The sequence below is a fragment of the Bubalus kerabau genome, chromosome 19 (assembly GCF_029407905.1).
Source record: "Bubalus kerabau isolate K-KA32 ecotype Philippines breed swamp buffalo chromosome 19, PCC_UOA_SB_1v2, whole genome shotgun sequence".
Classification (NCBI taxonomy): domain Eukaryota; kingdom Metazoa; phylum Chordata; class Mammalia; order Artiodactyla; family Bovidae; genus Bubalus; species Bubalus kerabau.
The window spans coordinates 21,865,638-21,889,417 of NC_073642.1; the positions used below are offsets into that span (position 1 = coordinate 21,865,638).

General features: G+C 52.2%; 1 protein-coding gene across 1 annotated transcript; it reads right to left on the reverse strand.

Annotated features, from left to right (window-relative positions):
* Positions 1–5,230: 5,230 nt before the first annotated feature.
* Positions 5,231–22,559, reverse strand: ANPEP (alanyl aminopeptidase, membrane). The gene is made up of 20 exons (XM_055555602.1): positions 21,606–22,559; positions 20,934–21,076; positions 20,671–20,810; positions 19,897–20,023; positions 19,653–19,807; positions 19,275–19,388; positions 19,031–19,174; positions 18,800–18,865; positions 18,616–18,681; positions 16,843–17,018; positions 16,499–16,578; positions 15,113–15,246; positions 14,938–14,993; positions 13,496–13,643; positions 11,775–11,866; positions 11,096–11,206; positions 10,800–10,967; positions 9,559–9,699; positions 8,910–8,991; positions 5,231–5,821 (listed from the first exon to the last, which is right to left on the reverse strand). The coding sequence occupies exons 1-20, from the start codon at positions 22,208–22,210 to the stop codon at positions 5,633–5,635; spliced, it is 2,937 nt and encodes a 978-aa protein (XP_055411577.1). The 5' UTR covers positions 22,211–22,559; the 3' UTR covers positions 5,231–5,632.
* Positions 22,560–23,780: the final 1,221 nt, after the last annotated feature.

Below are 23,780 nucleotides of genomic sequence, written 5' to 3' on the forward strand. Positions count from 1 at the left end.
GGTGGGTGGGGTGGGAGTGAGAAGAAATCTATATGCTTAGATTTTGTACTTCGTTAAAAAAAAAAAAAAAAAAATTGGTTTGGTCTGTTTTTCCTCTGTCCACTGGGTTTTTATTGCTTCTGGAAAAGGAGAAATGTTCCCGTAGGGCAAGGAACAAGTAAGTCATGCTGCTTTTCCCCACTGGGAATCCAGGCCTACTGAGGTTGATGTAGGCCCTCAGTTGCCAATTTAACAGTAATTATCGTGCAGGGGCTCCACCTGGCCCGCAGGGCAAGCTGGGTTAACGCTTGGGCCTGTCCCCTTGCCTCAACCCCACTACTGCGGCCCTTTCCCATTCTCCTGGGTGCATTCCTGCTGACCCACAGGGCTCTTTCACAGTTAGTGACATTGTTTCCCGAAAGGTGCTTGTGCGTGGCTCCATGTGCTGTTGTTCAATTGCTCAATTGTGTCCAGCTCTTTGCAGCTCCATGGGCTACAGCATGCCAGGTTCCCTGTCCTTCACCATCTCCCGGAATTTGCTCAGATTCATGTCCACTGAATGTTGCCATCCAACCATCCCATCCTCTGCCACCCCCTTCTCCTTTTGCCTTAAATCTTGCTCAGCATCGTGTATTACTTCACTGAGGCTGCCATGAGACAACCTTGTCAGAGCCTCCGTTGGTCTTTATGGCAGCCTCATGGTAATGGAGCCAGGCTGGGGGCCATTCTAATGGTGCAGTGCGAGAGAGGGGGCAGGAGGAAGACCAGAGCATGAGTTCCCACACGCAGGGCCTCCCATCTGACCCGCTGTCTGCTGATACGCCCTTTGACCCCAGGCAAGCCACTCCTCTGTGCCTCAGCTTCCCCATCTCTTAAAAGAGGAACTGGTTTAGGTGACCAGTCCCCCAACCTTTCAGAAGTGGGTTCTGTTTCTTACCCCAGGGCCCTCTGTAGGAGCTGCCAGGCCCCTCAGAGGAGGAGGAAACCTCAGCCAAGGTTGCATACAGCAAGGAGATGGACACAGGATGCCACTGCCCTGGGTGCACATTCATTCAACTCTTAACTGTGTAACCGTGGGCAAGCTTCAAAACCTCCCTGAGCCTCTGCCTCCTCAGCTGTGGAGACAATTATAAACCCTACCCCTCAGGGTTCTTAGGCTTGGCGCATGGTAATTGCTCAATGCTTCCCAGGTGGCTCAGTGGGAAAGAATCTGCTTATCAATGCAGAAGCTGTGGTCCCTGGGTTGGGAATATCCCTTAGAAAAGTAAATGGCAACCCACTCTAGTATTCTTACCTAGAGAATCCCATGGACAGAGGAGCCTGGTGAGCTACAGTCCATGGGGTCGCAAAGAGGTGGACACAACTTAGCAAATGAACAACAACAACAAAAGCTCAATACGGAATACCTGAATAGGGTTACGTGACCCCAGAGATGCTCCAGTCCAGTGGTCCCCTCACCTGATAACAGGTTGAGTCATCTGGTTCCAGGATCCCACCCTGAGAGTGTGATTCAGTGCATCAAGCTGGAACCTGGGGCTGAGGCCCATGCAGGTCCAGGAGCAATGGATATTTTTTGCTCTTTCATTTTTATGAAAACAGGTCGAGAGGAGAACTCTATCCACGCAGGTCCAGGAGCAATGGATATTTTTTGCTCTTTCATTTTTATGAAAACAGGTCCAGAAAGAGGAGAACTCTATCCAGCCCTTCAGCTGGGTTGGAACTTCAAGCCCCTGACTCCCTGTCCAGTGCTCTTTCCTTCTTGAGAAGACCCAAGGTCTTGGCTCCACAGTCTCACAGCACCTGCACAGAAGGTGGAGCTGAATAACCGCCTGTCTCCTTCCTTTGGCTCCCACCTATCTGGGCATAGTCTTTATAGGGACAGAGAGAAGTACTTCCTGGCCCAGTCACTAATGACATTGTCAGGGGCTGGAGTGGAGCTCCCACCAGCAGCAGCCAGAGCTGAGCGTCTTCTAGAAGTTGGTAACCCTGTTCTCCCAACTCCCCTCAAGAGATGTTCCTCTGGGAGATACAAAGACAGAGGCATAAGGCTGCTGTCACCCCAGCTGGAATTGCCTGGGACACTTCCTAGTTGCTGCTGGAGTTGGGGAAGCAGGGTCCAGGGGGGTTAGGTCAACCCTCCACCCCTGTCCTTACCCTTTGGGAGTGCAGGTTCAGCCCTGTCTCTCAGGATCATCAGCCCCTTGCCTCCATTTATGGCTCCATCCCAGGCAGGGCTGCTCTTGGCTGCACCTCCACGAAGTGCCTTGCAGGGGAGGCTGGTCCCCTCTCTGGGATGACTGGCCTACCCATACCTTCCTGGGGACCTGGGCACCATCCACAGGAGACGGAACATTTGCTGAGTACCTCTCCTAGGCCTTTCAGTGACCCTGCAGTGCAGAGGACATGCCTCCTGAGGAGTCTCCTGGAGGGTGGGGAGTTGAGAGAGGGCACCACCCCCTGCTGCTTCTGGCTCATCTTAAGGACTTGCCATCACCCGCTGGCTAGGAGAGGTGGATCCACCTGTAGACAAAGCTCTGGACCGAGACAGCAACTGGACTTTAGTCACCTCCTGTTCTGCCGACCACCTGCAAACAGGTCTCTGGCTCTGCCTGTCCCTTTTGCATCCTCCGGACATAGTTCCTCCAGCCACACAGGTTTTGTGAACGCCAGTGCTGTGAGCGGTCAGGTGACGAGCAGGTAACTGCCACATCCCCAAATGTAGGATCGCTTCCACATTAGATACCCCTCGCCCAAGTTAAGGAGCAGCAGCTGCATTTTGCTGGAGCAGCTGTGAAGAGATATCCCATGTCCAAGGTAAGAAACCCAAGCAAGATGGTAGGTGTTGCAAGAGGGCATCAGAGGGCAGACACACTGAAACCATAATCACAGAAAACTAGTCAATCTAATCACACGGACCACAGCCTTGTCTAACTCAATGAAACTAAGCCATGCCATGTGGGGCCACCCAAGACGGGCGGGTCATGGTGGAGCGGTCTGACAGAATGTGGTCACTGGAGAAGGGAATGGCAAACCACTTCAGTACTCTTGCCTTGAGAACCCCATGAACAGTATGAAAAGGCAAAATGATAGGATAGTGAAAGAGGAACTCCCCAGGTCAGTAGGTGCCCAATATGCTACTGGAGATCAGTGGAGAAATAACTCCAGAAAGAATGAAGGGAGCCAAAGCAAAAACAATACCCAGTTGTGGATGTGACTGGTGATAGAAGCAAGGTCCGATGCTGTAATGAGCAATATTGGATAGGAACCTGGAATGTCAGGTCCATGAATCAAGACAAGTTGGAAGTGGTCAAACAGGAGACGGCAAGAGTGCATGTTGACATTCTAGGAATCAGCGAACTGAAATGGACTGGAAAGGGTGAATTTAACTCAGATGACCCTTATATCTACTACTGTGGGCAGAAATCTCTTAGAAGAACTAGAGTAGCCATCATAGTCAACAAAAGAGTCTGAAATGCAGTACTTGGATGCAAAATCAAAAACAACGGAATGCTCTCTGTTCGTTTCCAAGGCAAACCATTCAATATCACAGTAATCCAAGTCTATGCCCCAACCAGTAATGCTGAAGAAGCTGAAGTTGAACAGTTCTATGAAGACCTACAAGACCTTTTAGAACTAACACCCAAAAAAGATGTCCTTTTCATTATAGGGGACTGAAATGCAAACATAGGAAGTCAAGAAACACCTGGGGTAACAGGCAAATTTGGCCTTGGAGTACGGAATGAAGCAGGGCAAAGGCTAATAGAGTTTTGTCAAGAGAACGCACTGGTCATAGCAAACAGCCTCCGCATTAGAGCCTGAGTCTTTAATATTCCTGCTCCACAGTTTCCTTATCTCAAAACCGAGATAAAGATGGTCCTTATCTCCCTGTTGAGAACCAAATGAGATAATGCGCATAAACGCTTAGCCGAGTGCCAGGCTCGGAGACTACAATCCCTGCTGACTATTCTACCCGGGGGCCAGCTCTCCCCCAGCGACCCTAGATGGCGGGTCTGGTCCCTTCTCCAGCGGGGACCCGCAGAAGGTCAAGTGCCAGCTGCAGCCACTGAGCCCTGGCAAAAGGAAGGGCTGGTCCAGAGGGGCTGGGCTGAGGGGAGCCTCCTGGTTGGTGGAGGGACCCACAACCAAGGCTGGCTCCGCCCCACCCTTTGATCTGCGGAAGGCAACGGAGCTCAGGGGAGCCTGCGTGGACCTGGGCCTGCTGGCGCGAGCTTCTCATAAGAGGCTAGGAGGGAAATGGACCAATGGGGCCTTGAGCAGGAGACAGCTCTCCTTAAGCGTCAAACTGTGCCCTAAGTATGTGACTCTCCTTAGATCCACACACCAACCGTATGATATGCATGAATGCATGCTCAGTCTCTTAATCATTCTGATTCTTTGTGACCCTGTGGACTGTAGCCCACCAGGATCCTCTATCCATGAAATTCTCCAGGCAAGAATACTGGAGTGGGTTGCCATTTCCTTCTCCAGGGCATCTGCCCGACCCAGAGATTGAATCCGCATCTCCTGCATTGACAGGCGGATTCTTTACCACTGCGCCACCTGGGAAGCCAACCCTATGATACAAAATGTCTTTATAGGCAGTTGAGGAAACCAAAGCCTAGGGGTGGAGAAACACTGCCTGGAGCAGCTCACAGGTGATGTCAACTGAAGGTGACCCCTGAGGTGCCTGGGCTGTGTGTTCCCACCCTCTATGCCTCCCCCGGCGCCCCCCACCCCCACCCCAACCCCCACCCCCAGCAGCCTTGGGCACTCAGCTGGACCTCCTTTGCCAAGAAATTTCCACCAAGGTCAGTGTGGTCCGGGGAGCCCTCTTGATCCCAGACCTTCTCCTCGGAGTTGGCCCTGATCATTGGCTTCCCTAGGTGATCTGGTGGGCACCTGTCTTATTCTGTAGGCTACTCTTGAAAACAACCAGTTTAAAAATTGAAGGATTTCCCTGATAGTCCAGTGGTTAAAAATCCACTTTCCAATGCAGGGAACACAGGTTTGATCTCTGCTTCGGGAACTAAGATCCTACATACAGAGCAACTAGAGAGCCTGCATGCTACTACTAGAGAAAGCCCGTGTGCCACAACAAAGACCCAGTGCAGCCAAAATTTTAAAAATTTTTAAAAAACTGATATGTCACCCTGGGATCCTGGCAAGGTGGCAGGATATGCCCTTGGCTTATGTGCAGACCCATTCTGCTCAAGTTCAGGAATGAGTCTGGAAGCTCATCTAGAAATCTTTTATTTACATTTTATCTTAGAAAAAAATATACAGATTTGGTGCTCTGTAGACTTTTCAGTTCCAGGGTCTTTAGGGGAGGATAGGAGACGGCACAGGGCAGCCCCCCAAGGCCATCCATCATCCACTGAGGGCTTCTCATCTGACCCTGGAGCTGGACTCCCTGAGATCAGACCCAGAGCCTTGGGCGACAGGAGCCATGCCTAGCCTGGGGTGCCATTGGCATGAGGGGCAGGAGCTGGGAGGCACTTGGACAGTCTGAGCATCAGAAACTGGAGTGGTCCCCTGGGAAGAGTGGAGTGAACATGGGCCAGAGACTCTGTCCCCAAGGGGAGGACGCTGGTGCCTCGGGCTTCAGAAACAGGGGCCCTGCCGTGGGTCCCTGGGACAGAGGCACGTGGGCGTCTCACATAGGGACCAGGTGAATGTAAGGACCAGAGACTGTTAAGCTGTGTTCTTTGAACCAGTTTAGCACCACCTCCTTGTTCTCCTTCACCCAGTTGATGTTGGCTTTGGTCTTCTCCAGGGCTTGCTCCAGAGCCCGTGTTCCTGAGCCGAAGCCGACGTCCATGTTGTTCTCCTTGAACTCCTCCAGCTGCCAGGAAAAGGATGCTTTTGAGCCTCAGGCTGAGTCTCTAACATCCCAGAGGAGAGGGCTACCAGGTCCTCTACCCCTCCCGGCCATGTTAGAGCCCCCGGAGGTAGGGAGTCCTTCCCTCTCACTGGCAGAGGCCAAAAATGACAGCCTCAAGGGCCAACCAGGCTCCTATGTGTATGTGGACTTCATTGTGAGGTTCTTCATTGAGCTGATCCTCTCTTTTTAATTGAAATACAATCTTAATCCAATCAAGGGAGGAGAGAAGGACAAATTAAACAGGCACCAAAAGGGAGCAAGCAGCCAAATTCAAAATGTGGCCATTTCTATAGCACACATGACCTGACTGCTTGAGCAAATAAGTGTTTTTTTTTTTTTTTTTTAAGGATTAAAATATGTATTAGTACTGGAGGTTGTAGCAATGGCAATTAGGCAAGAAAAATGAAATTAAAAGCATCCAGAAAGGAAGAAGTAAACTATCTCTATTTACAGATGACCCAATTTTATACGCAGAAAACCCCAAGGAATTGAAAGGGAAAAAAAGCACAACTATTAAAACTTGAGTTCAACAAGTTTGCAGCATACAAGATCAATATACAAAAATTAATTGTATTTCTATACACTAGCTGTGAAAAATCTGAAAATGAAATTAAGAAAACAGTTCCATTAACCATAGCATCAAAAAGAATAAAATACTTAGGAATAAATTTGACAAAAGAAGTGCAAGACTGGTATGTGGAAAACTACAAAATATTGTTGAGAAAAATTAAGACCTAAATAAAAGGGGAAAAAAGACTTAAATAAATCTGTGTTAATGAATTGGTAGATTTAATATTACTAACATGGAAATGCTCCCCAAATTGATCCACAGATTCAGTGCAATCCCTATCTAAATTTCAACTATCCTTTTTTGCAGAAATTGGCAAGCTGATTCATAAAGAAATTCATAAAGAAATGCAAAGACTCAGAATAGTGAAATGACTTTGAAAAAGAACAAAGTTGGAGGGCCTACAATCCAAATTTCAAAACTCACTACAAATCTATGATAATTAAGACAACACTGTGCTAACCTAAATATAAACAGATTAGTGAAATAAAATTGAGAGTCCAGAAACAGATCCTAACATTTATAGTCAATTGATTTTCAACAAAGGTGCCAAGATCATTCAATAAGTGAAAGAGTAGTCATTTTATCAACAGAGGAATGGTTAAAGAAGACGTGGTCCATGTATATAATGGAATATTACTCGGCCGTAAAAAAAGAACAAAATAATGCCATTTGCAGCAACATGGATGGACCTAGAGATTATCATAATAAGTGAAGTAAATCAGACAAACAAAGACAAATATCTATTATCACTTATATGTGGAATCTAATTTTTAAAATGATATAAATGAACTTATTTACAAAACAGAAAAAGACTTACAGATATGGGAAACAAATTTATGGTTACCAAAGGGGAAACATGGGGAGTGGGGAGAGATAAATCAGGAACTTAGAATTTACCACTATATATAAGCTAGATAACCAGTACTATATAACACAGGGAACACCACTCAATATTCTGTGATAACCTGTATGAGAAAAGAATCTGAAAAAGAATGAATATATGTATATGTAACTGATTCACTATGCTGTACACCTGAAACTAAGACAACATTGGAAATCAACTATACTCCAATGACAATTTTTTTAATGGATAATATTACAAAAAAGAATAGTCCTTTAAATAAATGGGACTGGGACAACTGGATAGCCACATGCAAAAGAGTGAAGTTGGACCTCTGCCTTACACCATACACAAAAATCAAGTCAAACTGATCACTCTTATATGTAAGAGCTAAGATGAGAAGAATCTTAGTAAGAAGCATAGATGGAACTTCAGGTTGGTAATTGTTTCTTATATATGATGCATAAAGCACAAGCGACAGAAGAAAAGTAGTAAGTTAGACTTCATCAAAATAAAAAACTTCTGTGTATCAAAGACACTGTAAAGAGAGCGAAAGGACAATTCACAAAATCGGAGAAAATACTTGCAAATCATGTGTCTAATAAGGGCCTGGTATCTAGAATATATAAAGAGCTCTTATAACTCACAATAAAAAGGCAAATGCACTAATGAAAAACTGAATGAAGGATTTGAATATATTTCTCCAAAGAAGATATACAAATGGCCAAAAAGCACATGAAAAGATGCTCAACATCATGAGTCATCAGAGAAATGAAACTCATAACCATGAGATACACTTTACGGGATGTAAAACGTTTTTAAAAACAAAAAAGGAAAATAACAATTTTCCCCAAAAACATAAAGAAATTGGAACCTTCATACATTGCTGATGGGAATGTAAATTGATGCAGTTGCTTTAGAAAACATTTTGGCAGTTTCTCAAAAAACATAGTTATCAAATGACCTAGCAATTCCACTCCTAGGAATACATTCAAGAGAAGTGAAAACAGAGATTGACTCAAAAATGTGTAAAAGGGACTTCCCTGACAGTCCAATGGTTAAGACTCTGCACTCTTAATTAAAGCAGGGGCCATGGGTTCGATCCCTGGTTGGGGAACTAAGATCCTGCCAGCTGCCAAGGCATGGCCGAAAAAAAAAAAGAGAGAGAATTTGAAAATGGCCTGGGTATAGGATGATAGTAAGGAATTGTTCATTTTCTTGGGTTTGCTAATGATAGATTATGTTTTAAAATTTTTCTTTATTTTAGATATGACTAAAGTGTTTATAAGTGAAATTATATAGTATCAGTGATTTGCTTGAAAACTGTCTTCCCCTAAAAAATAGTGTCAGCAAAAGTGATAATTATTCAATCTGAATAACGGGTACCTGGAGGTTCATTATATTACTCTCTTTACCTTTTGCCAATAAAAAATTTGAAGATGAATAACTGCGATTGAACTGTGACATTTAAGAAGTCTGGATACCCAGCTTCCTCTGTACATGAAGAAGGCCTGACCACACGGAGCCCCACTGCCTTATGAACACCCCCTGCCTTTTGGTGGGAGCTGAGTGGTGGCTGCCCCCGAGACTGGGGGTGGGCCTCTGGGGCATGAGCCCCAGGGTCCCAGGCTTCTTACCTGCTGGAGCTCAAACTCAGTGGAGAATCTTCGGGTCACACCCTGGATGAGGTTGGAGAAGGAGAAGGAACCACCACCATAACTGCAGGATGGGAGGAGAGAGAGGGAAGCAATGTCCAGTGACTGGCAGGCAACACGCTGTGACTGTCCCCGTCCCATAGATGCAAGGCAGTGACACGCCCAAGGAGACACCACCAGGGACCTAAACCCAGGCTTGGCCGCATGTCCTTGTTCCTATCTCTTCAGAGAACACTCCCTCCAGGTAGACTTTCTTCCTCCAAGTGGGAAAAGGCACGGCCGTACCCCACCGCTTTGTCTTTCAATTCCTGCCCCTACAGACCTCAAGCTGGATTCATCTGGTTTTCTGTTTTGTCTGTTTTTCGTGGCATTTTTTGGGGGGTGTGCTGCGAGGTATGTGGAACCTTAGTTCCCTGACCAGGGATTGAACCTGAGCCCCCTTCATTGGAAGCACAGTCTGAACCCCTGGACCACCAGGGAAGCCCCTGGGTTCTCTTTGGACCACTCCAATGCAGTGCCTGCTCTCTACTCCTGACCCTGCGGGGTCTGGTGCACACAGGGGACCCACTCCTACCCCCAGGGGACCCAGCCTTGGTGGGCGCTTCCCCTAACACACTCTTGGCAGACTCACTCCTCAAAGAGTTTCTTCCAGTTGCTCCGGATGAAGTCCCAGGCCAGAGACTGCCCGATGACATTGCTGGCAATGCTGGTAATGGTGGAGGTGGCGTCCTGCTTCCGGATGCGGTCGGGGTTCAGGGTGTAACTCAGGTACCTGTGAGGTCAGCATGCTGTGCAGTGAGTAAAAGGAGCCTATCCACCCCCCACCCACACACACACACTCATCCTGCATCCTCTCCTGCATCCTCTCCTGCATCCTCTCAATATCCCTTCAGCATGCTGTGCAGTGAGTGAAAGGACCCTGCTTACCCCCGCCCCCCCACACTCATCTTTCGTCCTTTCCTGCATTCCTCTCCTGCATCTTCTCAACATCCCTTCAGAATGCTGTGGGCTGAAGCCTCCTTGGTCCTACCTCCCTCTTATAGATGGGACCCTGAGTCCCCTAAGCAGGGTCACTGGCTATGCCAGGTGTCATACTTGGCATAGACCAGGTGTCTGATAAATATCTAGTGATGAATGAAGGAAGGAAGGGGTGATTCCTATATCAGGTAGAGTGGCCACTCCTGTCTTTGACATTGAGGGTGGCTCTTCTTTACTGAAGTCCAGGAGATGGCAATGAGGCACACAGTGGGAGCCAGGAGCCCTCATCCAAGGGTTTGGGGGTGCCCAGCTGGATGTCCAGAAGGACTCAAGTCCATCTGCAGCAGGACTCTTGTTGTTGTTTAGTCGCTAAGTCGTGTCTGACTCTTTTGCGACTCTATGGACTGTAGCCCACCAGGCTCCTCTGTCCATGGGATTTCCCAGGCAAGAATACTGGAGTGGTTTGCTATTTCCTCCTCCAGGGGATCTTCCTGATCCAGGGATTGAATCCAGGTGTACTGCATCACAGGTGGATTCTTTACCACTGAGCCACCAGGGAAGCCAGTGCTAAGACCCTTGAGAGAGAGGTAAAGGCCAGGAGAAATGCAGCAGTTAAAAGCACAGGATGTGGACCCAGATCCAGACTCAAATCTTGGTTGTTGCTTTTTTTTTTTTACTTAGTAAAGCTTCTGGACTTCGGGTGAGTTGTTTTGCTTCTCTGAGCCTCTGTGTCCTCATCTGTAAAATGGGAAACACACTGGCCCACTGCACGGGCTAGGAAGGATCCCACGAAGGATAGTGTGGATGGCTGGCTGGTTCTTTCTCCCCCACGTTGGGACCCTGGTCTCCTGTGGGAGGGGAACTCATCCAGCCGCATCCAGCTCTGGTCCTCACCTGTTCAGGAGCCAGACATGGTTGGTGCAGGCCAGCGCTGAGCGGAGTTTGTCAGCTTCATTAACCAGCTCTGCTTCTTGCAACTGACTCCAAGCAAAGTCCCACTCTTTCTGGCCCCCCTGGGCGATGGCATTGCAGTAGATGGTGGACCGCAGGTTGGGGTGGATCCTGGCATGGAGTTGGGGTGTCAGGGGTGGAGAAGCAGCAAGGGGGTGGGGGATGAGGGTCTGATAAGGACAGGGCTGTGAGCTTGAGGGACAGATAAAGATCAGGGAACAAGCAGGGGACACACTCACGGGTTAACGTTCGGGTTGTTCATCCACTGGTTGAAAAGTGTTTTGGCCAACTCCTCACACTTAGGCAACCCATTGGAGCAGGCAGTGCTGATGGCGTTAATCTCGCTGTATCTGCACCAGGGGTGATGACGCTCTGTCAGCATGCCTGGCCCTGACTCCAGCCAAGACTCTCCCTGTGCTCGTACTTACGCTCAGTCACTTCAGTCGTGTCTGACTCTTTGTGTCTGACTCTTTGCGACCCTGTGGACTGTAGCCCACCTGCTGGCGTATAACTCCAGGTAGGGCAGCAGGTGTGGGGCTCTAAGGCCACAGCCCACCTACCCTTTGGGTGCTTTGCTTCTTGCCTTGTGCAGCCCAGGGAGGGCTGGCACAGACCCCAGCCCCACCTTTAACACCTAGAATCTGCACGACCATGCCAGTGAGGGGACCAGGGAGGTTCAGTCTGGTCCTTCACACAAAGAGGCCAGACGGGTTCACAGGCCACACGGAGCCTTGGGGCAGGGCCCCCCACTCCTGGGTGGGGTCAGGGAGGGGGCGGTTTCCTCCCTGACTGGTGGCCCTGGTCTAGCCAGGAATTGGGAAGTTCGGAGGAGGATACTGTGGGAACTTGCTCTGGACTTCCCAGGTCAGGGTGTCTGGGCCACCTGTGGTCTCCAGACCCAAGACAGGTCATACTCACTGGTCCATCAGGTTTTCCGGGATCTCAGTCCAGTTTTTGGTGAGATTTTCAAAATGTAGGAAGATGGGTTCAACCTGGTTCCTGAGGTAATTCTAGGGAAAGAGAACATGAACAGCTTCAAAGAGGAGACTCATGGGGCTTCCCTGGTGATCCAGTGATTAAGAATTTGCCTCACAATGCAGGGGGCTCGGTTGGATCCCTGGCCAGGGAATTAAGATCCCACATGCCTTGGGGCAATTAAGCCCAGTGCCACAAGGGAAGATCCCCCATGATGCAACAAAGATCCCATGTGCTGCAGCCAAGACCCAACACAGCCAAATAAGTGAGTAAGTAAGTAAATATATACTAAAAACTAAGACCTGGCACAACCAAATAAGTAAGTAAGTAAATAAATATTAAAAAAAAAAAAATCAAAGAGGAGACTCAAGCCTGACCCACCTGGAGCCCCACGGAGCCTCTGACGTGAGTGAGCAAGCGTAGCAAGGGTTAATGGTTACAGAAGCAAGAGGCCAGAGGCTAAGGGAGTAACCCAAGGCCAGATAGCACTCCAAGGGGCGGCACAATCCAGGTTTCAGATGACTGACCTGAGGTTCTTTCTCCTCAAAGCCTCCACCAGTTCTGACAGTCCATGTCTAAGTGCCACCATTTCCTAATATTGTTTTAGGGCCTACCATCCCCCACCGCCCGATTGTAAGTATTCTGCCTTTATTGTGGGGAACTTAGAAAACTCCGTAAAGCATAAGCAGAGAATAGTAACCATCCCAAAGCGTTAAGAAAGTGTTAGTTGCTCAGTCTTGTCCTATTCTTTGAGACCCCATGGACTGTAGCCCGCCAGGATCCTCTGTCCATGGAATTCTCCAAGCAAGAATACTGGAGAATCCTTTGGTGTATGCCTAAGGCCGACTCATATTGATGTATGGCAAAAAGCATCACAATATTGTAAAGAAATTATCCTCCAATTAAAATAAATAAATAAATAAATGGAAAAAAAGAATACAGGAGTGGATTGCCATTCCCTTTCCCGGGGGATCTTCCTGACCCAGGGATGGAACCTGCGTCTCTGGCATTATAGGAGGATTCTTTATCACTCAGCCACCAGGGAAGCCCAATGACTACATAATATTCCATCAAATGGATATTCTAGCTTACTTAACCAATCCCCAACTGTTGGACATTTAAGTGTTTTTGGTTTTCTTGTCTTTTATAAACCACACTGCAGTGAACATCCCTCTGCATTCAGTTATGGATACAGAGCAAGGAGTTCGCCTCTGCCTCTGATCCCACCCCAACGCCCCATCCCCTCCCTCTACCTTCCCCTCAAGCTTCCAAACTGTTAACATCTGCTAGGCAAGCAGAGGCCTGCTCTTTTCACAGAGGATTCTTTTGGGCTGAAGAGGATTGCCGGAGGCCACGCAACAGGTTGAAGGCTTTGCCTCCAATCCCATCCCCTTCCTGTACTGTGGCTTTTTCTGTTGCCTTCTGATAGTGCTAATTTCCAGATTTAGCAAACCTTGCTAGAAGTCTTTCCGTTTCTTGCCATGCCCAACTTGCTCACCTTCTCAGTCCCTGCTCCCTTCACCCTTCCATCCCTCCTGCTCTCTCACCACCTCCAAGGACCGGGTGCGGCGCTTCACCACTCCAGGCAATATTTCTACTCACTGCCTCGTGGCGTCATTTCAGGCACTGGGGACCTGGACGCTGGCATGCCCCTCAAGATGTACCTGCATGGGGCCGTAGACCTCTGTGCGGTCGAACATGAGCTTGAAGTAGTTCAGGCTGCTCACGGCGGCTTGCCAGGGCATGTACTCCATCTCATTTTTCAGGAAGAGGGTGTTGTTCAGCGCCAGGGTGACAGGGACCATGTGGGCACTGGGAACAGATAGAGGGGCTCAAGTAAGCACCCCCACCCAGCCCGGGCTCTCTGTGGGAGTCCCAGCCCCCTTCTAGAGCCTGAGGTCCCAGAGACCCAAATGGGCTAGCTGCAGCCTTCACCTCGGGTGGAGTGGAACTGGGGGGAGGGGGAGGGGACGTGCACCCACTGCCAGTCACATTCCCTTGCACATTATCCCCATTTTACAGATGAGGAAACTGAGGCTCAGAGAGGTGACATGCCTTGCCGAAGACCACACAGACCTTAAGAGACAGATCTGAGATTCAAAAAGACAAGAGGCCTTTGCTCTCTGCTCTGCCCACCTCTTTTCTCATTTGCTTGGCCCTCTGAGATTTCCTCCCTCCACCTTCTCAGGCCATCTGTTCATAAATGTCCATGTCTATGGGTGACATCACAGAACTTAGCATCTGCCGTGCTTACACACACAGCAGCTGCTCAATAAATCTCTGTTTATGTATGCCTGCCTCTCTCCTGTCATGTCCTTCCCAGGTTTTTTAGCCTGACTTCCCTTGTAGCTCAGTCGGTAAAGGGTAAAGAATCTGCCTGCAGTGCAGGAGACATTGGTTCGATCCCTGGGTTGGGAAGATCCCCTGGAGAAGTAAATAGCAATCCACTCCAGTATTCTTGCCTGGAGAATCCCATGGACAGAGGAGTCTGGCGGGCTATAACCCATGGGGTTACAAGAGTCAGACACGACTGAGTGACTAAAGAGAGAGACAGGGGCATGCATGCGTGCTTAGTCGCTTCAGTTGTGTTCAACTCTGTGCGATCCAATGGACTGTAGCCTGCCAGGCTCCTCTGTCAATGGGATTCCCTAGGCAATGCCCTCCTCCCGGGGATATTCCTGAGCCAGGTATCGAACCCAAGTCTCTTCAGTTTCCTGCATGGCAGGTGGGTTCTTTACTACTAGCGCCACCTCAGAAGCCTGACCCACAGGTAGCCCTCTGGAAAACCTGGGTGTGGTGGAGCACACTGGAGTTCCAGAGTTGGACAGATCTGTATCTGGCTGTCATGAGTTACTGTGTGACCTCAGGCAAGATGCTCAAACTCTGAGACTCTGATTCCTTCTCTGGAAACTCTGGGCTGAACGGTGATACTGTCTGGGGCCAAGGGAGTGGCGTCCTGAAGCACAGGAAGCCCGCACCCCATTCCTGGCACACGATGAGGACCACATGAGGGAGCACGGGCTCTCACTATGGAGTCACACTTGCCAAGTCGCCGGGCTTCCGTGGCTGAGCTGGGGGACCCGAGGGAGAAGGGGCGGGCACTCACCTGGCCAGGTTGAAGCTGTCGTAGATGACCTGCGCCCGGTTGATGACAGGGATGTTCTAGAAGGGGCAACAGAGCATGTGACCTTGGGCGGGCCATGGGGCAGGCCCTGCAGTCTGGGCTGCCATCTTGGGACTGGGCCTTGGGCAGGGGACGGCATGGGCCGGCAGGCACCCACCTCCGGCCTTGACATCAGCTGATTCTGAATCTTCTTCCAGTTGTTCTCGTCGTAGTTCACCTGGTAATAGCCCGTCACGTTGATGTTCAGCAGGACCCAGTCATCTGCTGCGGTTTTGAAGAGGTCATTCTGGACTGTGGGGAGAGACCAGAGCTGGGAGAGGCTGCTCAGAAGGCCCCGGGCTGACCTGACCTGGGTCCTCCCGTCCCCAGGCCTCGGCAGAACCGCCTCCTGAGCAGCCTGGCAGCAGCTGGCCCTCAGGCCACTGGGCCCACACCAAGGTGAGGGGCGGAGAAGAAGGGTGGGACTGGGTGCTGGACAAACTCAGGCGGGTGACCTTGGACAGACCAATTGCCATCTGTGAACCTCAGTGGCCAGGCCAGTGACACCCGCTGGGACAACTCCATCGGCAACACCCCCTCCAGCTCAGACTCAGCTTCCCACGCCGCTGCTCAGTCTCCAGCCCCTCCTTCTCCCATCTTTCTATCACACCCAGGAAGCGCCTCCCATCCAGTTGGCCTCCCAACTGGGATAAGCACTGCTTATCTCTTCCTGGGGGCTCCATGCCCCCTCTCTCAGGTCTACCTCCAGCCTTCCTCCCAGCAGGCAGCCGGAGGGGCTCCTTCCATACCTGCAGATCAGACTCAATCACTTTGGCTCCTCCTGGCCCGAGGACATTGTCTCCTGCAGCTGGCAGGGACTGCTCCTCTGTCTCAGCCGAGCTCAGTCCCCACGTTCTCTCCTACCTCAAGCCTCGCACTTGCTATTGACTCTGCCTGGGCGGCGTCTCTCTACCGCCGTCAGCCCGTTGAACACCTGCTAGTCCTCTGACTCAATTCACCTCCTCCAGGAAGCCTTTCCTCACCTCTCCATGAAGTGAAAGCCTCCTTATTCTCTGACCTCTGCCCACCTGCCCCAGAGGCCATAAACGCCTCTGATAGAGCACTCGGCACAGCTCCAGAAAGTACGAATGACTTGTCTCCCTTCCCTCCATCTGCAGCCTTGGCTTAGGCAGGGGATGGCCTGCCCTGACCTTGGTTCCCTCGGTGCCTGGCTGAGCAGGACCGCATATACTGCATGCCAGGCACTGTTGTGAACATTTCATGGGAATCCTCTCCCTTAATTGTCATACAACTCAATGGGGGTAGATATTGTCCCCATTTTACAGATGGGGAAATGGAGACCAATGACAGATGGTAACTTGACTGGGGTCACACAGTTGGGCAGCAACTGAGTAGAAATTAGAACCAAAGAAGCTGGCTCCATTTGTGGAATGAAAGGATGACGGACACCCCCAAAGATGAGGCCTGCCAAAACCCCAGAACAGGGCCAGGAGCTGGCAGGATGGCCTGGGGGTTACTGTCCCCTAGGGGAGGGCCGGATTACTTCTCTCTTCACCCCGAAGCCAGTAGTGTTCTTGCGGCTGGCCATTTCTGATGGATGAGATGGGAACAATCCACAGATAGCTGCAACAAGAAATCCCAGAGGCCAGGGGTGAGAAATGGCAGCTCTTGGCCACTGCCAGTGAAAAACAGTCCTGCCCAGGCTCCCAGTTTCTGCCTGACTCTGGCACTAAACGCCTCCCTCCTCCTGGCCCAGGAGCTGGACTGACACCCACCACTCTGGCAGGGGCCACAGTGGGCCAGGCCCTGCTATGGTCAGAGGACCTCATGGCAACCACCCCTAAGAACCTCCCTGGGATGCCTGTCTCTGTGACCCCATCTTCTCACTTGAACTGTGAGGGGCGGGTGACGATGGAGTTGGGATCAAGGAGGAAGTGCTTCTGGGAGATGGTCCCTGTGTTAGTATCCACGGTGATGACAGGGAAGCCCATCTGTAGGGTCCAGCGGTCCATGATGGCACTCACGGTGTCTGGCAGCACGATGGACAACTGATTGTCCACAGCCTTGGGCAGAGGGCGATGGTACAGCCATGAGCGGATGGCCACCCTCCCCCCCCACCATTCTCCCCTGCACCCCTGCCCTCTTCTTAGGGTGCCACCTTGCTGGGAGGTAGTGGAGGAGCACTGGGCTGCGAGGTTGTAGCTGGGCTCCCAGACTGCCTCGCCCTCCTCTCAGCTGCCCAGCACTGGACGAGCCAAGAGCTTTCCAGCCTCTGTTCTGTGTTCATTCTGTGTTAAGGAAATCTGCATGCTCCCCCCAAACCCCACATTCTGTGATCAAGCCTGAGGTGGGTGTGTGTCAGGGCAGGGCACCCAGGATGCCCCATGGCTCAGTCTGAACAAATCTGGGAAGACAGGCAAGAGGAGGAGACAGAGATAAAGGAAAACCAGTGTCCCCAAGTCACAGGCAGAGAGAAGCAGAGGGCTGTGGGCGATGTGCAGGAAACACACGTGGATGGGGGTCTGGGGATGGGCTTAGGATGGTTGTTATTGTCTTAAATCTTTTCTCACATGTGCCTATTGCTTTCATAACAACAAAAAAATAACCACATTTGTTAATAACAGAGAAAATAAAAAACTAACAAGAGCATAGATAGAGGGCAGAAGATGCTATCAGAAGGTGCAAGCTGAGAGAGAGAGGATCTCTGGGGGAGTGCAGAGAGAGAGGGTTCAGGGGAGAGAGAGGGGGAGATGCAGCTTGGAGGGGTGTCGGTGTGGAGGAGGAAAGGAATGGGAAGCTGAGGTTGGGCAAGGCAGACAGAGGAAGCAGAGGAGAGGGACTGAGGCTGGGGGCAGTGGGGGTGGGGACCAGGCTCACGACAGAGGGATGTTGGGCTGGAGATCAGCCAGGAGGACCCAGGAGCCCACCTGTGACGCTGTGACAAGGCCTGGTGTCTTTCCTCCCTGGTCAGGCTGGTCATGGCGTGTGGGCACATGGAGGGGTCAGACAGGCTGACCAGGGCCACAGAGAAGGGGTAGGAGATGATGGAGGGTGATGGAGAGGGTGCAGACGCCAGGCTCAGAAGAGGCAGGGAGGGCCAGGCGGGAGGGTGGGAGTGGTCAGAGGGTCTGCCCCAGACAGGGCCCCTCGGGGTCTGAGTGGACAGGAATGTGAGGTGGGGCTGGACGGGAGGGTCAGAGGGTGTGCTGAGGGTGCTGGTGTGTGCAAAGTGGTGCCTGAAAGGGGCTGGGTGGGGCACAGGGCAGCCAGGAGTGCTGAGCTGGTGAATGGCTGGCTCCAAAGTTCCAGGGAGATGATGGCTTGGTCTTGGGAAATATGAGAGCCCGTTTCCTCAACACTCAGAGGAGGGTGCTCCCCAGCTCCCCTCATAGACTTCACTATAGTGCAAGGTGCCAGTGGGGGGCCACCTGCCAGGCTCATAACCCAGGCTCTGGCTATACCTCCTTCAAGGAGTCATCGCTGCACCCACTTTACAGAGGAGCAGCCAGTAAGCAGGCCAGGCTCCAGATGTCCTGCCTGGGGTATGGGGTAAGCAGGGGAGCTGGGCACCTCACTCCCACGGGGGTGCTGCCGGCCCTGGGGCTTTCAGCATCTCAGGACCCCCACAGAACGTCTTCAGGAGGGCTGGTTGGTACTGACCATCTGCAGATGCTCCCACAGGTTCAGGTAGGTGGTGTTCTGATAGGCGAAGGTCTTCAAGTAGGACTGCAGAAAGACAGAGCTCAGTGAGGGCGGAGCTGTGCCCCAGGCCCGGCCACAGCCTCCGTGAGGCCAGGGCTCAGAGGAGACACCCCCCGACCCGTGACTGGCCAAGGATCCTCACCGCCAGGCCCTTCTTGAACAGGTCCTCAGTCAGGAAATTCGAGAGCATCCGGATGACCGAGGCTCCCTGTGGAGGGGAGGGAGCTCAGGAGGCTGTGTTGAGCCAGCTGAGGGACCCTGTGTTCCCATTGGGCTGGGCAGGTGCTCCCTGAGCCCTGGGGGGCTAAACCCCCACTGCCCTCCCCACCCACCCCCCGACTGTCTAAGGACCAGCATGGGGGCTGGGCAGCACCTTGCTGTAGGAGATGGTATCGAACATCTCGCTGATCTGGGCAGGGGTGTTGACCTCGTCGGCAGGGGTGGTCAGTGGGTGAGAGGTGACCAGCGCGTCCACGGCCATCACACGGTACACGTCATTCGGCACCATGAGGTCTTTCTGCAAACCCCCAACAGCCAATCAGGGGACTGGCCTCGGAGTGGGTGACCCAGGTCATCCCCCATCCCAGACCCCAGTGGTCCCCAGGCAGGGGGCTCACCAGATTCCAGGTAGGCTCTGCATAGTCAGCTCCCAGGTACTCCACATAGGAGGCAAAGCCCTCGTTCAGCCACAGGTCATTCCACCAGGCCAGGGTCACCAGGTTCCCAAACCACTGTAGGGGAGAGGGGTCAGCCCAGCAAATCACTCGGACCTTGCGGTCACTAACGATGTTCAGGGCTACCCTTCACCGAGTGCTCCCCATATGCCAGCTTGAGCTGGAGGCTTTACTGACTTCATCCTGACTCCTCCCCAAACCCCCTGGCCAGGTGGAATCCCCCCTCCCTTCTCAGCTTCTGAGGACAGAGCCATGACTTGTGCCATCTCCTCCCGGAGCCCCCCACGTTCTTGGTCTGCACTCCCCATGATGGGGGGATACCTGGTGGGCCAGCTCATGCGCAATCACAGTGACTACTCGCTCTTTGTTGCTGCTGGAGGAAGACTGAGGGTCATAGAGCAGCGCGTTCTCCCGGTAGGTCACCAGCCCCCAGTTCTCCATGGCACCGGCGTTGAAGTCGGGCAGGGCAATCTGGTCTGGGGAGGCCAGGCAGTTGGCAGGATGGCCTCCGGGAATGAGGGGGGAGACCCATTCATTTTCCCCCAACGCGAGGCCCCTCACTTACCAGATTTGGGGAGTGGGTAGGCTGTATTGTAATGATTGGCAAAGAAGTTCAGGATGGGACCTGTCACATTCAGGGCATAAAGGCCATGGTTGTCTGTAGTTGCTTTTGGTCGAGCCCAGATCCGGATCTGCAAAGAGGATAGGAGAGGTCAGGGGTTCTTCCTGGGTCCTGTGCAGGTGGGCCAGTCCCAGAGTCTGGCAGGCTAGTGACCAACCAGGTTAAACTGGGAAGCTTGGTCAGCCGGGAGTGTGTGGAGTTGGGGGTATCTCTCTTGGAGTCGTAGGGAGGGGCCTGCGGGGAATGAGCCATGGCCACTCTCTGTCTGGCACCCAGGAATCGGGAACTCCCTTCATGATGGGTGCGTGCATGCTAATTCGCTTCCGTCATGTCTGACTCTCTGCAACCCCATGGACTGTAGCCTGCCAGGCTCCTCTGTCCATGGGGATTCTCCAGGCAAGAACACTGGAGCGGGTTGCCATTTCCTTCTCCAGGGTATCTTCCTTACCTAGAGATTAAACCTGTGCCTCCTGCGGCTCCTGCAGTGCAGGCAGATTCTTTACCACTGAGCTACTGGGGAAGCCCCTGTTAATGAGGAGGATCCCACTTTTCAGATGCAGAGACTGAGGCTCAGAGAACTAAAGACAGCTGCCCAAGATGACTCAGAGCTGGGGTTCACACACTGCCTAGGGGCTGGGACCAGGATGAGGATAAACAGGAATGTCTCCCAGGCCAGGACCAACCCTGGGGAAGGTGAGGTGAGCTTGGGCCTCATACCTGGACATCATTGGGAGCCATTGACTCCACACTCGTGAACTCGCTCACGATGTAGGCCAGGAGGTACGTGGACATTACCGGCGTGGTTTCAAACTCAGTGACGTTCCAGTTGGGATCTCCGTCAAACGAGACACTGGGACCTGGGCAGGGAGCATGCAGGCTTGTGGAGGTGTGCCTCCTCCCCTTCCCCTGCGCCCCAGCCCTGGCGGGGAGGGTCTGCTTTCCCAGGCCCAGGCTGTGAGGCCTCAGCCAGACCTGCTCACCTTTGGGTGGCATGTTGGACAGGGCTGTGAGTTCCTTGGGGTGGATGAGGGTGATGTTAAATGTGGCCTTCATGGCGGGCTCGTCAAAGCAGGGGAAGGACTTCCGGGCATCTGTTGACTGCATCTGTGTGGTGGCTAGGACCCTGCCCAGAGCAGGGGGTTAAAGGGTGCGCCCACAGAGTGTCTATGTCCGCGGGGTGTGCAGGGTGGGGGCTGCAGACTGTGGCTGGGTGTGCAGGGGGGCGGGCTCACAGATGCTGCCCGGCCTCATCCCTGTCCCCTTACCCCCACCCCCCCTTTCCTCTCCCAGGCCACCTCGAGGCCGACAGGCCAGCTGACATGGGCGATCAGAGCTCCTTCTGGACTCAGGGTCAAAGTCCTGGCTGCCCCCATCCTGTATTAGCCAGGAGACACTGGCACATTTCTCTCCTCAGAGCCTATTCTCTTACATGTCCAAGGTGGCTTTCATTGTTTATCCCTGACTGCCGATTGAATGGGGTGGGGCTCAGGGAAACGGTGGATTGTCTTGGGAACTTTGGATGGAGCAATGGGCCAGCCAAGGGCTTTGGAACATTCAAATGCCCCGAATCCAAGCCCTTCCTTGGCCCCCAGGATCCCGCTCTGCCCCGGCGTCTAGGACCTGCCCCCACCCGGCAGGCCCACCTGACTCACTTTTTGACGTTGCCGTCCATGTACTCGCTGCGGTAGAAGCCTGCCAGGTCGTCGGCCAGCTCCCCCTGAAAGGTGGTCTCCATCTCGTACGTCTTGCCTGCCTCCAGGGAGCTCTTGAGGTGGACCACCAGGTACTCTGTGAGCAACACCAGCTCGGTCCTGTCGATTTCGGGGGCCTGGGTGCCCCCCACACCCGTCAGGACCGCCAAGTGCCCACTGTGCTGGGTGTAGTTGAGCTTCTTGCTGTGGATGATGATGACGTCCGTGGGCTCCTTGCAGGTGAAGCGGACAGTGCTTGAGCCGGTGAAGATATACAGGCCATTATCGTTGGGAGTGAGGTAGGGCCTCAGCGTCACCCTATAGGAGTCGGGCAAGAGGGTCGTGGGGAGGCGGTATCGGTTCCACGGCTTGCTCTGGTCCAAGGTGGTGGCCGAGGTGGTTGTCGGGCCTGTGGAGCTCGTGGGGGCCGCGGTGCCACGCTCGGCATTCTTGTTCTTCTCCTGGGCGTACACCACAGACAGAGCGATGATGGTGGCCACGGCCGCCACCCCCAGGAGAATGGCCAGGATGCCCAGGGCCTTGGAAATGTAGAATCCTTTGGCCATGGTGAGAATGGGGAGGGAGCTCGGGGAGGCTCAGGAACGGGCAGGGAACAGGGCAGCCTCAGACCAGGCTTATATCCCCGAAGGGGAGGGGCCCCAGAGCCTGCAAAGACTGGGCAAAAATTAACCAGGGCTCAGACAGGCGAAGGTCACTGGGCTGAGTGGAAACACGCTCTATCCAGGTTTCCAAGAGCAGATCCAGAAACAGGGTGCGTGGAGTGCGGCTCTGAGGCGGGGGGGTGCCTGAAGGGACGAAGCAGTGTCTGGTATCCAGTTACAGGCCGCCTGGGAGCCCCACCAAGGGCTGAAGGGCAGGCAGGCAGCCAGCGGGGAGAGGTAGCCAGGTGGCTTGGATGCACCTGCAAGCTGAGACAGCAGGCACAGAAACAAGAGGATGGAGGTTAGATCCAGGAGATTAGGAGGACTTCCCCGGGGCAGGAGGTGGGAGGTAGAGAGAAAGGGAGAATCGGCTTCTGGCTCGGGTCAAGAGCAAGTTGGTCACCCCTGTGGTTGGATGGGGGCCCAGGGCGCCCCAGAGCCATGGCCCCAGCCTCCCTTGCATTCTTTCAGAGCAAGGAGTTCTTCCAGGTCCCCTCCCTTTCCCTTCTTGCCAAAAACTTTCCCCTCAATTATCAGCACATTGAGTAGAATAAAATGAAGTTGTTTTGCCTTTTTTTTTTTTAAAGAGAGGAGGCTGGTGGAGGCTTAACCTTTTCCCAGCCATGACCTTGGGCAGGTAATTTTACCTTTCTGAGACCCCTTTCTTCATACACACATGTTTGAATTTATTTCTCAGGTTTGTTGAACAGATTTAATGAGAAAACATATTAAACACCATCTACTATAGTAGAGGGCTTCCCAGGTGGCTCAGTGGTAAAGAATCCTCCTGCCAATGCAGGAGACGCAAGAGACGTGAGTTCAAACCCTGGGTCAGGAAGACCCCTTGGAGGAGGAAATGGCAACCCACTCCAGTATTCCTGCCTGGCAAATCCCATGGACAGAGCCTGGCGGGCTGCAGTCTGAGGAGTCACAAAGAGTCGGACATAACTGAGTGACTGAGCACACGCATTATAGTAGAACCTGAAAGTCCTTTGTTCTTTTTCCCCAGAAGTCAACCATTCTATCCCTGGGAAAAATGAAGATATTACTTATCATACTCAATATAATATGTTCTTACAGGAATATGAAACTCATTGTCACCCCTCCCATCCACCAGCCCAGTTTCTCAGACTTCAACACTGCCTGATCCTCACCTCAACATTCAACTCACCCTGCCCCCAAGTCTCACCATGTCCTGAGTCAAAGCCATTCTCACTGTTTATGTGGGTACTTCTAGACCCTCATGGACTCCTTGGTAACATTTGGGCTCCTCAAACCCTGAATGTTCATTGGAAGGACTGATGCTGAAGCTGAAGCTCCAGTACTTTGGCCACCTGATGCAAAGAGCCAACTCACTGGAAAAGACCCTAATGCCAGGAAAGATTGAAAGCAGAAGGAGAAGGGAATGACAAAGGATGAGATGATTGGATGGCATCCCTGACTCAATGGACATGAGTTTGAGCAAGCTCCAGGA